Source organism: Thalassophryne amazonica, chromosome 9 (assembly GCF_902500255.1).
Source record: "Thalassophryne amazonica chromosome 9, fThaAma1.1, whole genome shotgun sequence".
Lineage (NCBI taxonomy): Eukaryota > Metazoa > Chordata > Actinopteri > Batrachoidiformes > Batrachoididae > Thalassophryne > Thalassophryne amazonica.
The window spans coordinates 92284545-92300583 of NC_047111.1; the positions used below are offsets into that span (position 1 = coordinate 92284545).

At 40.5% G+C, this 16039-nt stretch overlaps 1 protein-coding gene across 2 annotated transcripts in view; it reads right to left on the reverse strand.

The window, feature by feature from the left end:
• ksr1a (kinase suppressor of ras 1a) overlaps positions 1-16039 on the reverse strand; it is a 115573-nt gene that overhangs the window by 38838 nt on the left and 60696 nt on the right. For both annotated transcript variants that reach the window (XM_034178768.1, XM_034178767.1), the window contains exons 2-5: positions 13026-13166; positions 2366-2513; positions 1768-2257; positions 344-537 (exon numbers count right to left, since the gene is read on the reverse strand). In XM_034178768.1, the coding sequence (XP_034034659.1) occupies positions 344-537; positions 1768-2257; positions 2366-2513; positions 13026-13166 (973 nt within the window). The remainder of the gene's footprint in view (positions 1-343; positions 538-1767; positions 2258-2365; positions 2514-13025; positions 13167-16039) is intronic.

The following is a 16039-nucleotide window of genomic DNA, read 5'->3' on the forward strand; positions in this document are numbered from 1 at the left end:
TTATATTATTAACGTTAGTCGTAGCTTGTTAGTTAAACTTATTCACTGGGAACTAACAAGCTTACAGTTCAGTTTGGAGCTTTTTTGCAGCACTTACTTGTAGTGTGCATCCTGTTTCACTACTCTGACTAGCTGTAGGTCTGTCCAGTTGCTCCCAAAGTAATTTACCCTGCAACCATTAGTAACACCACTAGGAAATCAAAATTCTATGCCATGCTCAGAGTAGGTAGCACTGTGGTTAAACAGGAAAAAAAAGGGCTTCTGGGAAAACTTTTACATATATTTATGTCACAATTCAGCTAAGGGCATTCCCAGAAAAAAAAATCATAAGTAAATGGCTCACTCTTGATGCTGTTGCGCTCTTCCAGTAGGGTGGGTGTTCCTGGAAGGGTGTAGGGTGCTGTGGTGGCAGATGGGGTGGCAGATGGGGTGACTCCAGGGGTGCGCGCAATATTAACAGGGTAGCGAGAAGGCGAGTCCTCACATCCATTTCCATTGATTTGCATATTCAAGAACAACTTATTCTTTTTCACACACCTGTAGAAATGTAGAATGGGGGAAAAAATACACCAGTAAGCAGTTACTTATAAAACTGCTCTGGATACAATGGATGAACAGCGTGAGCTGGCTTACGTAAGTGTCACAGAAACACCTAAACAGCCTTGGCACAGGGGCACCTGGGAGACATCGCTACCAAAGTGAAGTCAGGAGAGATTCAAAACGACTAAACAGTGCCTGTTTTTGTGCAAGTGTCACTTGTAGCCACATCCAGCTTAGTTCTGCTGTTGTCCAATCATTGTGAAGATTAAAGTCGGTACAACGCCCTGGACAGGTGCTTTCAGACAAATTACACCCGTAGCTGTTACAAAGACTGAGAACTGATGAGAAACAGGATGCTGCAGTAGCAGTAACCCGATTACTACAACAGGGCTGTCAATGACTGTTGAGTTCGGTTACACCATCCTGTACTCCGCTTTGCACAACCCAGGTTTAGATATTGTCACTTTTTTCTATCACACCACAATTACAATCGAAAAATATTCACAAATATTACACTGGCCAACATGACTTTTCTTGTATTGAGTTTTTCAACAGATTGTGGGTAATTTGGGGGTGTTGAATGCGAATCTGTTGTTAGTTTTTGCCAATCACAATCGTGTTTTTGAGATGTGAAAACCTATTTCTCGTATCAAGCATTTAAGCAAAAGCTGCAGTCTCGCACACCTCTTCGGTGCCATAAATGACTTTACAGCTCTTTGTTCACATTTTGCGTACCTGGTTTAAAAACAATGCTTTTGAAGCTGCTTTTGTGCATGATTAGCTGCATCAAACCCGTGAGCGAATGAGCAACTTTCTTGTAATCAATCAATACGGAACATGCAGATTGCAAAAAAAAACAAAAACGGGATGGCCAGTGTAATATTGGTCACTAATAAAACAAATCAAAGGACACACGGAACAGAAAATATCACCTCCAATCAGGTTATACTAATGCATGGATGGTCAAAAAACCGGTATGTCAGAAACATTTTTTGATCATTGACTCTGGTGCCAAATTATTCTCTTTTGATATCACTACTAGAAAACAGGAAATTAACTGTGACTCTTCACATTCTATTAAGTTAATCGCTTATAAATGTATAAATAAAAATGTTTCATTACTGAACCATTGCTCAAATACAGCAAGTTGGGGTCAAAATAAGAATTTCAGGTAATTGATAAAATCTTATGATCATATTATTGAACCCTCCCCCCTGAAGAACCTACTTGTTGGTGGGCAGGTCCTCGATGCGGTTGCCCAGCTGGGACTCGTGGCTTTTGCTTCGGGTTAGTGTGATGTTGGGGAGAAGGTGCAGCACTTTCCGGGATGGGGGTGGCGGTGTGCAGGGAGGTTTCAGCCGGTGACGTCTCTTGGAGGGCGGAGTTATGGGTGGAGTTGAAGTGTGTCCGTGGCGCCGAGCTGCGCGGACCAAGGACACAGGGAAGGGATCTGACAGGGGACTTTCATTGTGGAGGTGTGACACCTGCGCCTCTGGAGTGGGTGCAGCTGACACTGAGCTGGAGCGAGGATGAGGGAAAGTAGCAGAGGGGGTGGAGGGGGTGGAATGGATAGAGGATGGGCGGGTTAGAGGTGAAGGGCTGTGAGGGCGAAGTGGAGTCCCCATGCCGGTCAGCTGATCTGCAGTCTGGAGAGAGCTGCTGTCCCTGCGGCTGGGCTCGAACAACCAGGCACTGCTGTCTTCTCTTATCTCACCTTCTGAACCACAAACAGAATACAAACAAACAAATATATAAATAATCAATAATCAGCAGTGTCATACAGTGTGACAAATTCAATCATGGAAGCTCATGGGTTGTAAAAGACCTGATTCCGTTGCATTCTTCAGACAGGAGAGGGCAGCACCAAGTCTGGCGCACTCTTCTGAATTGAACCTGAGTCTTCTCATCGTGTCGCGCATCTGAGCACATGTCATCTGCAGTAAGGCATCCAGGGACAGCTTCACTTGCACAGCCTGCAGAGGAGACACCAACATGACGACACGTTAAACATACGCAAAAACACAGGCGACACAAAACCCAAAATGAACCTGTGGAACACCACAGTTTTTGCAGTCTTTTTTTTTTTTTTTAACTTAACCAGCAGAGAAACAGTGAGGAGAAAACGTTAACACTTACACTTTGTAAATGTTGAAACTCTGCATAATACTGACCAACGAGTCAGTCTTGCAGATCTGCAACTGCCCTTTAGAAATCACTCAGCATTAAGAGGTCAACATGTTACAACTCAAAGTAGGTCACACAATCCAAACAACCTCTGACTTTCACACTTCCTGGAAATCTGTACTAATCCTGTTTGTTTGGATTATTTCACCAAATACGAGGTCTGTCCATAAAGTAACGAACCTTTTTATTTTTTTCAAAAACTATATGGCTTTCAGTCGAGTGAGTATCCGAGAAATTCTGTAACAGCTGGACATGCCCCAACATGTCCTGTGAGACTTCCAACACGGAGGTGTTTTTTTGCTGTGCGTCCTGAGCTGCCGACAGAATCTTCACCAATATCCAACTGAATCTATCGAATGGTTTCCAACTGCCTGTCTCTAACAGTTTCTGAAAAAAATTTCATGGAACAAAGCGGCAGTCTCTCAGCAAGTTCTCAGACAAAAGAAATCCGACGGGAGGGGTGGACCAGTGCTCACTCAAAGCCTGCCCACAGGCGAATGATGCAACCGACAGGCGTGTAAAAACTCACGCATGCGCACGAAGGTTCAAGCTTGGCTGATGCAATCACACGTGATTCAAATCCATATAGTTTTTGAAAAAAATAAAAAGGTTTGTTACTTTATGGACAGACCTCGTACTGTGTCTCGATGATTTGGCTGCACAGATTAGACAATTTTGTTTTTCTTTTATCTATATGAGGAGCAAAAAGCTAAATACCCAGAGATGATTTTGATTTGACATCTACTTTAAGTAGCCAAGTTCAGCTCAAATTAATCATCGAGTGGAATCTGGTTTATATTCATCAGTCAGCTAGAGGTGCACTCAGAGAGCACATGGTTTCAACAATCTCCTGTTTACGTCCCCGTTGAAAATTTCTTTTCATTATGAGTTATATGTTTGATCCTTCAGACTGACTGTTGACTTTTTGATGTGATGAGTGATCTTGACCTTTGATTGCTAATCTTCAGGCCTCATTAAGGAGGTTAAGTTTTAATCACAGTCCGTCTGTCTTGCTTTGATCCTATAATCATGATCAAATAAATCAAAGTCAAGAAACAAATCCTGACCTTTGATCCTTTTTGATGAACTTGGACCCTGAATGTTTTGACCCTGCAATCAGAGCAATAGAATGAAGATCAAAGATCATCAGCATCAAAGGAGTCAAGATGAAAGGAATGACCCGCACCCTTGATCAGGATCAATGTGCACTCATTTACAAGTATGAGATACCTTGTACCTTAATACTCCCAGGTTAACCTAACTAATTAGTTACTATTATTCTAAGTTAGTCTTGTGATGGTCCAGTGGTTAAGAGGTATAACGGGATACAAAATGCAAAACGTGTACTGTGCACAATTTGTGCAATCACAGCTACAGAAGCCTGTAACTTCTTCCAGGTTGTCTGGGTGTCTTGGTGGCTTTCCTCACTCTTTTCCTTCTTGCACAGTCAGTCATTCAGTTTTTGAGAACTGTCTACTTCACACAGATTTACCATAGAGTGCCATGCTGTTTGTATTTCTTCATAACAGATGTAAATAAAGTTCAAGACATATTCAGTGACTTGGAAATGTTCATGTATTCATCCCCTGACTTATCTGAAGAAAACTGGCAGTTAAACTGATTACTTACATGTATTATACCAAAGGGGCTGATTACTTATGCAACCCATCATCTTGGCTTTTATATTTTTACTTAATTTATATCAACTTGTAGAGATTTACTTTCAGTTTGAGTCTAAGGAAGATCATTTTTGAAATTTTTATATTGAGAAGCCTGATTTACTTTTTGTATGTGAAATGCCATAAAGAAATTATACCAAGGGGCTGAATACTTTTGCAAGCCACTGTAAAATATCTCTGCCTATCTCCACTTCAATTACTTCATTTACTCAACTTCATCTGTAGCTCACACTCTGTTAAATTCTTTTTCTTACCTTGATTATTCCGGACAGGGAGGGGAATCCCCAGGTACCATTTAAATACATTTGCATATTTACATAGGGGCATGGACAAGGATCAGTTTGGTGCATGTGCGCTCAGTTCCACTTTCATTGGGATATGCAAACGGAACATGCTTGGATTCATGTGTATTCACACTTTCATACATCTGATTTTTTGGTGCTTATGTCAGTTTCTGAATTTTGGCGTACGCCATGTTTCAGTAGGAAATCCACACAAGTCTTTATACACGTGGCCCCAGAACACCATGTTCGTTCAGCCCACAAAACACAGCCTGGCTTTGGCCTTTATCTTGCCCTCCAGGTTCACTGAAATATCTTTCAAATGCTTTTTTTTATAACAAACCAACAGTTTTAAAAACAACCTAAAAAAGTCACATTGTAAACAAAACTAAATACTAAATAATCCTGTTGATAAATCTTTTTAGTATTTTATTGATTTGAAACTTTTAACTTTTCCATAATACTGCAAAAAAGGCAACACTTGGCATTTTTATTTTTTTTCTCAAAGCCTTCTGTTTTTCCCTTCATTTCTGTCATCACAGCCAGTCTTTTATGCAAGTGATAGTACCAAAGATGGAAAAGAAATGAGATTAATACAAGTCCCACCACAGCATCTACTTATTAAGTGTTGACTGACATGGACAACAGAAAAGATGAGCGCACAAACATTAATTACGAGGCCAAACAGGGATGTCGAAGTCCATGGATGGTTCGAGTTTAGGATGTTTTTGTGTCTGTGGGAAGTGCGCAATAGCTTATCAGTCAGGTTAAACCCTCACTACAAGAGGGCAACAGTGATCACAAATGTAGGGCAACCTCTAACTCTTATGTACACTGTAAGCAAAACACAAAGACACGCAGGCACGTCTGCACTTGAAATTTTAGTTCTGTGAACGCAGCAGCTTACATTCCTGTTCACTGTAGTGGACTCTTCTTGACATTATTGGGCAGCATTTCTTTATATGACTGCATGTCAATAAATGCCGTGATGTTGACACTACAGTGTGGTAAGCACATGTTTTAAAAAGCAATCAAACTGAACCGATCTTCTGCACTCCAAAAAACACAAAATCATACAAAGTATATTTGTCTAATTTGTAGTCAAAGTAGTACTCTACAGTTAAATCACACAATCACATAAGAAGTAAAATTTAAATAAAATGAGGACTTGTTTTTAGGTAATAATTCTTAAACATCTTGAGCAATTTAACTGATCTTATTCATTGTTTTAAGTATTGGCACATATCTGGATTAGGAAGGGCAGCATAGAGACATCTGAGAAAAGGAACACTGTAATTTCGCGAGCAAATTAGTACTTTAATGGAACAACACATACAGTAGCTTTTATGTTTTTTCACTTTTTACACTTTGGGTCTTTTTGTACTGAATGTTCTGCTGCTGTTTGTGAGCAGCTTGACATTCATAATTTGATTGTATTCACCAAAAATAACAATAAGCTATCTTTTGTTCCCAGAAACAATGGATTTTCTTGTTATATTCACATTTGCAGCATTTGATTAAGGCTACAGTCACAATGGCCTGTTGAAATGTGAGCATTTGGCACCGCAGCTGTGTTGATAGCCGTGTAGAGCTAATCATACACAGCATGTAACATACCAACTATTAAACAGTTAAACTATTTAATAAAATAACTGAGCCACATGTTAACATTATCCAGTGAATACATATGAGCCGAATACATTATTGGCTTGCAAACAACCTCAACAAACTCATTTATAGCTACATGCTAGCTTGCACAACCGCTAGCCAGATAATAAATAACAAGTAGCTGAAGTGGAATCATTTGTGTACCCTGCAGTATTATTTTACGGCTAACTACAAATTATGTCACACTGTTGCAGATTGTACTTCAGTTGGGCATAGATTTAAAAAAATGAGATGGCACCACATTTAGCTAGCAGGAAGAGTATTTTATTCACTAGGTCATGTTAGCTAGCAAATCATAACCTAAAAATTATGTTTAGCTGACATATTTGGAATTTTGAATATTGTCTTACAAACATAATCTGACATTAGAACAGTAACAGAATTAGTGTTTCAATTTTAATTTTTTTTAAAATTATTTTTAAAACATCTGTCATTGTACAAGTGTCTGTTTTTAGTGCATTCCATTGTCTTATGTCATTTATCCTCTTGATATTTGCATTATGCTCCAAATTAAAAAGTTGACCATTTATGAGAATAAATGTTGAGCTACTACAAAGGTTATTTACTGGCTGAGAATTTAAAATTTCACACATTCACATAGTTAAAGACAAACAGCACCTTGCTGACACTGCTGAAACAGCAAGACTGAACATTATTGTCCTTTCACACAGAGGAATTCACTCACAGACAATCACATGTCAGTTGTGGCATGCAGTTGCAACTGAAACATGAGCTGAAAGGATGCATTCTGGGTAAACCAAAAAGCAACACAGCCAACAGTCACTGCAATGTTTTTGGATAATAAACTATCCAGTAAAGACGTTGCACTGTGTAAATCTCAGTTTAATCGTGTTTGACATAGATCAATGTGCCCCAATAATTTTATAATGTTTGGGAAACAGTAGCTTCCCTGGAGAGGGAATCCTGCTCCACAGACCTTGCTGACTGATATTCTTTTTTTCTCGTTCGAGGCTCTTTGTGGAATTTTTCCACTCGGATATTTTGGCAAACATATTTGTTATGTTTCAATGTTGCCTGCAGGCTATTAGTTTGAACTGATCATTTGATATGAAGTGAAGCAAGCATTTCAGTTTCACCATCACTGTCATGAAATGCGATCATCTCAACTGTCCATGCGCAGTATGTGTGGTTCTATAAAAAGGCAGTTTTTATTATTATTGTGATGTGTCTGTGCAATATATATATATATATATATATATATATATATATATATATATATATATATATATATATAAAGAGAGGCCCGTGCTGACATCGCAGCACATTTTAACTAGTGTTCTGACAGGTCAGGTTAGGTCTGGGAGCATACACTAATGCCACGTGTTGCCACATCCACCACACCAACGAATTGCCCAGAGTCCTGGATAGCAATCACCCAGGCAGACAACAGGTCCACCTCATGAAAGTAACAATCTATCTGCTGCAGTCGGGGGAAATTCGGGCTTCCCCTTGACCTTCTACACCCGTTACAGGGGTCCTACATGAGGGGCCATGCTCAGAAAAGTGCACCAAGATGGCCAAAAGGTCGTAGTAAGGGGTGTTGTTGACATAAATCAATTTTTTTTCCCAATCAAGATTCTTATCGTTCAAAATTCACATCCATCCATACATTTTCTATACCTGCTTACTCCCATTAAGGGTCATGGGGGGCTGGAGCCTATCTCAGCAGTCACAGGGCATGGGGCGGGGTACACGATTCATCGATTCCATGTGCAATTAAATTCCCACTTATGCTCACTGATGTTAAATAAGCCTAAACTGCTGTGTAATTGAACATTTTATTTCAAAAATCACGATTTAGATCCTACTAAATGTTTTAGTTCTGTATGTCATATTTAATGTTGCAGCTGCTGATTCTTTTCATTATTACTCTGATTCTTTTCAGAACTAATTTAGTGTGTAAAATATCATATATTTGTGAAAATTTACATTGACTTGATGTTTCATCCATGAAATGGTCCAAAAATATAAAGAGAATTGAATTGTGAATGATCTAAATAAGCACAAAATCCTTTGTTAAAAGCTGAAATTTTTTTTGGTGAGGAAAAAGCCATTTTTTTTCTGAGATTAGTTTAATTAATTAACTACAGACTGTAGTTATTAGGGCTGATGTAATAGACTACTTTAGTAAACGAGTATTCTATCGATTAGTCTGGTGATTAATCGAGTAATCGCCTAACCAATGGCACAATGTCGCTGTGCCATCACGCAGATTGTCAAATTTAGTATATCCCTTTCTGTTTTCCTGGGTAATTATTTATTTTTTCACTTCATCTTTACAAATTTTGGATCTTTCCTGGTGTCAGGAGCTCAGCCCTCCCCTGACACTGGACCGTAAGTGCAGGGGGTCGGTGTAATCCTCAGTCAGTCAGGCTGCACCTGAACGTGAGCACAGCCTGTGAAAAACTGGGCTCTGGAGTGCAGCTTTTCCACAAAAACCACAATGATAAATCTGCTCTGCACCCTGTCGATGAAAACTTGACTTAAAGTGCCCATAGAGGGCCGAGTCTATTCGCCTGGTGGCTGGGGATGCAAAGCCGTGTCAAAATGTCTATTCCCCCAATCATCAGCTGAATAAGGCACAAATAGTCTATTCGCCCAACCACGGTCGGGCCAAAGTCTTGACATTTTGCTGAAATGGCGATGGGATGTGGCTTTGTTTTGTTTTTCCCCCAACTTGTAAAATTTAACCACCGGGGCTCTCCCTACTAAGCAATGGCACAATGTCGCTGTGCCAGTCTTGACATTTTGCTGAAATGCTGATGGGATGTGGCTTTCCATTTTTTTTTTTTAAAGGTTGGTGTACTGGGTCCCTGCGCAAATTTTTTTTAATCGCTGTTTCTCTGCAATTCAGCAGATGCATTTCAGCTGGTGGTTGAACATGCAAGCCTTGCAGTCAGTTTTTTTATTTTATTTAAGTGACTGTTTTTCTGAAGCATTGATTGTGTGTTACCCAAAAAAAGCCTTAAAAAGTGAAACACTCAGTCCGAGTCTGAGCAAAACACAGAAGAAAGAGTGGACTTCTGCTTCTTTCAGAGACTGTTAGTGTGGAGCTGTAACTCACCCGGTGTGAGGGGAGTGCTGAGAGCCCCTCACACCGGGCAGAGAGAGACAGCAGCCGGCCGCTGGGCGAATAGCAAACTTCGACTGTGGCTACCCGGCTGAGCGGAACGCAGCCAGAGGACCAAATCGAGTGTTTTTTAAAAATAGACAAACACACTGCTTCACTTTAAATGTGCAGTAAACTATTTCAGATGATCAGCACGGATCATCTTTCTCTTAAAAGGCTTTATTTTACTCTGTGTGTCGCTTTGGAAAGCTGTAGCTTTTGGTGCTAAATTGATTAGCTCTTACACAGCTTATGCACATGCTCTACTCTTCTTCTGTTTTTTGGGGGGGATGTTACAGCGCCACACACAGGTTTAGCACATGTAGTACAACATTAAACAGAGCTTCAAGGCACTGAATTTGCCTCAAACATTTTTTTTGTAATTGAATTATTCGAGTTACTTGACTAATCGTTTCAGCCCTAGCAGTTATTAATTAAATGTTTTTAATTAAATAATTGTGGTGATATTTATTTCTTTTAAATTTTATATTTATTTCTTGTCATGTTTACTGCCATTGTTAATGCAAAATTATTTATTTTCAGCTGTTTTCAAAACATTAAATTATTACTAAAATAATAACTCAATATTAATTTAATTTTGGAAATAAACAGAACCGCACTGACAAATTCTGAATTGCTGTTCATTTTTTTATATTGTAGAAACGAGTAACAAAGATGTTTAAAAGAAATGTATCTGAGTAAAAGCATACATTTTACTGAGGAAATGTACTGGAGTAAAAGTGAAAGTCACCAGAAATGTAAATAAAGTGAAGTACAGATACGTCAAAATTCTACTTAAGTACAGTAAAGAATTATTTTTACTTTGTTACATTACAACACTGGTCACATTTCTTACCTACACACCAGGAGTGGGGCAGGAGGAGAGTTTTTCATTTCTTTCTGCAGGTGAGCACAGAGCTGCCTGCCTGCATTTCAGTTGCATATAGGTTTTTATTCTTAAGTAGGGGTGGTGGCCAAGTGGTTAATGCACTTGGTTTCAGTGCTGAAGGTTCCCGGTTCAAATCCCACCCCTGCCACATTTCTCCGTGTAATGTAGAGTTGCGTCAGGAACGGCGTCCGGCGTAAAACTTGTGCCAATTCAACATGCAGATCCACCTTGGATTTGCTGTGGCGACCCCGAGTGCAAACAAGGGAGCAGCCGAAGGGTCTTACTTTACTATAGGTTTTATTGTTATCTTCCATGACAGTTTCTACTGTGACTGCATTCTACTTAGGCTTTTTTGTGTGTGTAAGTGCATTTTGTTTCTTTTTTTCTCATTTGGACTCTTGTCAGCTGCACATCCAAAGCACATGTTCTCTTGAACATTTTATAATAGATAAACTTAAGAATATCACCATTAGCTTTTACTTTGGTATGATCCAGAGGGTGTGAGAGTTTGGTAAAAGTGCAGGGCAGGATGGATTCTTGGAACCTGACAGCAGTCATGCAATCCCCCCCGCACCCAACTGCTGAAATGCAAACAAACAAACAAACAAACTTTTTATATTTTCCATGTGTGTGACTTCCCCACTCATAAAAAGAGGCATTAGTAAGAAGTATTAAATGGACTGCATTTATATAGCACTTTTCCCTCTGAATCAGAAGGTTTACAATGCTGCCTCACACACACACACACACACACACACACACACACACACACACACACACACACACACACACACACACACACACACACACACACACACACACACACACACACACACACACACACACACACACACCGATGTTAGGTTGTTGCTTACAAGGTGCTCACTTCACACCGGACGCAACTCAGTGATTAAGGACCTTGACTAAGTACCGTTAGTGACTGTCCGGGCTGGCTGGGGTTTGAACCAAGGATCCTCTGGTCTCAAGCCCCTCAATACTTAACCACTAGACCATCACCTCGCCAACTGCCCATGACCTTCTTCCTGTGAGGCAGCAGTGTTAATCATCAAATCACTGTGCTGCCCAGCAGCTCTATTTGCTGAATTAATTTAGAAGTAAAACTGATTTTTGAATCAAAAATTGATTTTGAAATGGCATTAATGATGTAATGTTGTCACTATGATGTCAAATGTCTTCACATTATTTCTCATCTGGCTGTATCCTTTGTGAAGCACATGTGAACGAACCCAGAGCCACAAACATATCTGGATTCTCATATATTTTGTTGCAACTACAGTTTAAGCTGAAATTAAAATCCAACGCAGATTGTTAATGTTTTCTTTAAACTGACCAACTGAGCAGAGAGGCAGGGCAGTGCTCGGGTAATGACTGCTGCACTCGAGTCAATTTATACATGGCTGAGATTGATAAATTGTATGAGCTTTGGCTCGACCGTCTCCCACTCCCCACCCAGTTTCTCAGCTGCTGCTATCAGGGTATCCATTGGTTCTGCAAAGATCATGGCATCATCTACAAAGTCAAGGTCAGTAAACTTTTCCTCACCAATGGAGGTATCAAAGCCACTGTTCTACACAATCCTACTCTAAACCCATTCCATGCAAGCACTGAACAGTGCAGGAACCAGAACACATCCATGATGAACACCAAAATTCTCTGAGAAGTAATCAGAGACTTTGGACCTGCTTCACACAGCCTGTGTATAGGTCTGCTATGATGTACAGAAAGTTGTTGGGGATCTCATAAATTTTCAATGTATCCCAGTGAGTACAACGCTTTGCGAAAATCAACACAGGCTGTAAAAAAAGCAATACTGAGCTACTGAGAAGCAATATTGAGTAGCCAGTGTTACGCCACAACATCAGAACATCCAAACATGAAGAGGTAAGTGAAAACAGAATAAAAACAACAAATATAGCATCTGCTGCTGATCAACATTTACCTGTTTTTAAGTGTGGATGCCAAACAATGTTTTATTTATATTGTTCTACAATCGCAAACAATTGTCATGACAAAAGAATTCTCTTCCTGTAGGAAGCTTCCCTCACAGGACTGCCTGATCCTCTAGCAGGAAGTCAGATTTCAGCATCAGCTGCAGATTAGCTCCGAGTTTGCATGTCTCACCCTGGGACATTTCACCACAACTGACAAATGGATAACAAACATATTGTTCATGTTTATTCCAGGTTTGGGGTATTAGCATATTTATGCCATATAATATTTGAAATTATGCACATATGCCAAAAGATTTTAAATCAATGATGCCTTCTGTCAAAATAACCCACAACTTTGGCATAATGAAACAAAACTTGAATAATGAAACAAAGTGGAGTGATGAACCCCCAGTGATGCAACCAGTGGAACTGCAATTCTAAAAGTTTGATTAATAAGTTAAATCAATGAAACAAGCGCAAATGATAAACTGGTCACTAGGGTTGCCATGACTATGAAAATCGTCTGCCACACTGACAAGAACATGCATACATATTTGAGTCGTACCATGACCCTGAAACCATGATTCATACCGAACTGTAAGGGAGGCACACGTTACACCCCTATCAATTATGAGTAAGCAAATACCGAGTACAAACAAGAGACTAGAGCAGAGGTAAAATGCAGACAGTCACACGTCCTACCTCGATGAGTTCTGGTCGCAGGTTGATGGTGCGGAGCCAGTCTCCTAAGCGAGGGTAGCTGTCCAGGGCCTCTGGCCTCTCCGTCTCCGGCACTTTCTGCTTGCACTGCAACTGTTTACAGATGTATTTCATCAGCTTCACCTGCAGGGAGGGATACAGACGACATGCAGTTCACATGGATTAGAGCAGGTTAACTTGTTCCATCATCAAGAACTAAAAACAGGTTTATGTTCACTGAGGTCCATTGTGGATACAAAGCCTCTTGTGACACAAACTACTTCATACTCACATTTTCCATCAACAGACTTCTCATCAGCATCATAAAGCCTAATCTGATTTATTAATTATGCCATTTTTCCCAGAGCCATCATTGCACAAGATGGGTAATTAGATCAAAATAGCTATTATTATATTGAAGAACAATGAGCAGGTCACAAACAAGTGTTTGAACAAGGAAGAAGCTGCTGGTGACATCAAAGTCCTCAGGATACAAAACTCAGACATGAACGTCATTTTTTGTACTCCTTTACTTCTCTCACTGTCATTTTTCACCCAGTTACATGTTATTAATGTCTCTGTTATTGCTGGTAATCACAATACAAAAGAGCCTAGGACAGATCCAACACTTAAGTCTGATCTTACCCAAGCTTTCATTTCATTAGGTCCACTCTGAACATTGTTATGTAGTCTCAAATCTGTGTGTGAATGAGTCTCAAACACAAGAGTGTCATAACTGCAGTGTGCTGGCAGTATAGGGCACATACTGATAAAAAAAAAAAAAAAAAAAAAAATCTGTCAAAGTAAGTAAGTCCCTTCAGCTGCTCCCTTGTTTGCACTCGGGGTCGCCACAGCAAATCCAAGGTGGATCTGCATGTTGATTTGGAACATGTTTTACGCCGGATGCCCTTCCTGACGCAACTCCACATTACATGGAGAAATGTGGCAGGGGTGGGATTTGAACCCGGAAACTTCTGCACTGAAACCAAGCGCATTAACCACTTGATTATTGTAACCACAATAATCATGCTGTCTAATCAGCATCTTGATATGCCACACCTGTGAGGTGGGGTGGATTATCTCAGCAAAGAAGAAGTGCTCAATAACACAGATTTATGAACGGTATTTGAGATACAGAGAACATGTTTAGATCTTTGAGTTCAGCTCATGAAAAATGGGAGCAAAAACAAAGTATTGCCTTTATATTGCCTCTACTGGTGGTTGGCTCTCACTGCGGTATTGTATCACTTCCTGTTCCGGAGCACAGCGGTGTTTTTCTGTATCTGTTAGCTGTTTAATCTGCGCAGTTAGATTGATCTAGTTACCTAGATAACGATTTGTTTCACAGTGTAATCTTCATGTGCCTTAACTAAAGCACTCCCTCTGCTGAATCACCTCTAAATTATTTACACATTATTCACTTAGGAATCCGCTAGCTTAGCGCAGCTACTAGCTCTTAGCCGGTTTAGCATGGCGGCTTCTCCTGTCTCTCCTGCACTTTTCTGCTCTGGGTGTGAAATGTTTAGTTATTCCTCGGCCTCCTTTAGCAGTAATGGTATTTGTAAAAAGTGTAGCTTATTCGTAGCTTTGGAGGCCAGGCTGGGCGAATTGGAGACTCGGCTCCACACCGTGGAAAATTCTACAGCTAGCCAGGCCCCTGTAGTCGGTGCGGACCAAGGTAGCTTAGCCGCCGTTAGTTTCCCTCTGGCAGATCCCGAGCAGCCGGGAAAGCAGGCCGACTGGGTGACTGTGAGGAGGAAGCGTAGTTCTAAACAGAAGCCCCGTGTACACCGCCAACCCGTTCACATTTCTAACCGTTTTTCCCCACTCGACGACACACCCGCAGAGGATCAAACTCTGGTTATTGGCGACTCTGTTTTGAGAAATGTGAAGTTAGCGACACCAGCAACCATAGTCAATTGTCTTCCGGGGGCCAGAGCAGGTGACACTGAAGGAAATTTGAAACTGCTGGTTAAGGCTAAGCGTAAATTTGGTAAGATTGTAATTCACGTCGGCAGTAATGACACCCGGTTACGCCAATCGGAGGTCACTAAAATTAACATTGAATCGGTGTGTAACTTTGCAAAAACAATGTCGGTCTCTGTAGTTTTCTCTGGGCCCCTCCCCAATCGGACTGGGAGTGACATGTTTAGCCGCATATTCTCCTTGAATTGCTGTCTGTCTGAGTGGTGTCCAAAAAATGAGGTGGGCTTCATAGATAATTGGCAAAGCTTCTGGGGAAAACCTGGTCTTGTTAGGAGAGACGGCATCCATCCCACTTTGGATGGAGCAGCTCTCATTTCTAGAAATCTGGCCAATTTTCATAAATCCTCCAAACCGTGACTATCCAGGGTTGGGACCAGGAAGCAGAGTTGTAGTCTTACACACCTCTCTGCAGCTTCTCTCCTCCTGCCATCCCCTCATTACCCCATCCCCGTAGAGACGGTGCCTGCTCCCAGACCACCAATAACCAGCAAAAATCTATTTAAGCATAAAAATTCAAAAAGAAAAAATAATATAGCACCTTCAACTGCACCACAGACTAAAACAGTTAAATGTGGTCTATTAAACATTAGGTCTCTCTCTTCTAAGTCCCTGTTAGTAAATGATATAATAATTGATCAACATATTGATTTATTCTGCCTTACAGAAACCTGGTTATAGCAGGATGAATATGTTAGTTTAAATGAGTCAACACCCCCGAGTCACACTAACTGCCAGAATGCTCGTAGCACGGGCCGAGGCGGAGGATTAGCAGCAATCTTCCATTCCAGCTTATTAATTAATCCAAAACCCAGACAGAGCTTTAATTCATTTGAAAGCTTGACTCTTAGTCTTGTCCATCCAAATTGGAAGTCCCAAAAACCAGTTTTATTTGTTATTATCTATCGTCCACCTGGTCGTTACTGTGAGTTTCTCTGTGAATTTTCAGACCTTTTGTCTGACTTAGTGCTTAGCTCAGATAAGATAATTATAGTGGGCGATTTTAACATCCACACAGATGCTGAGAATGACAG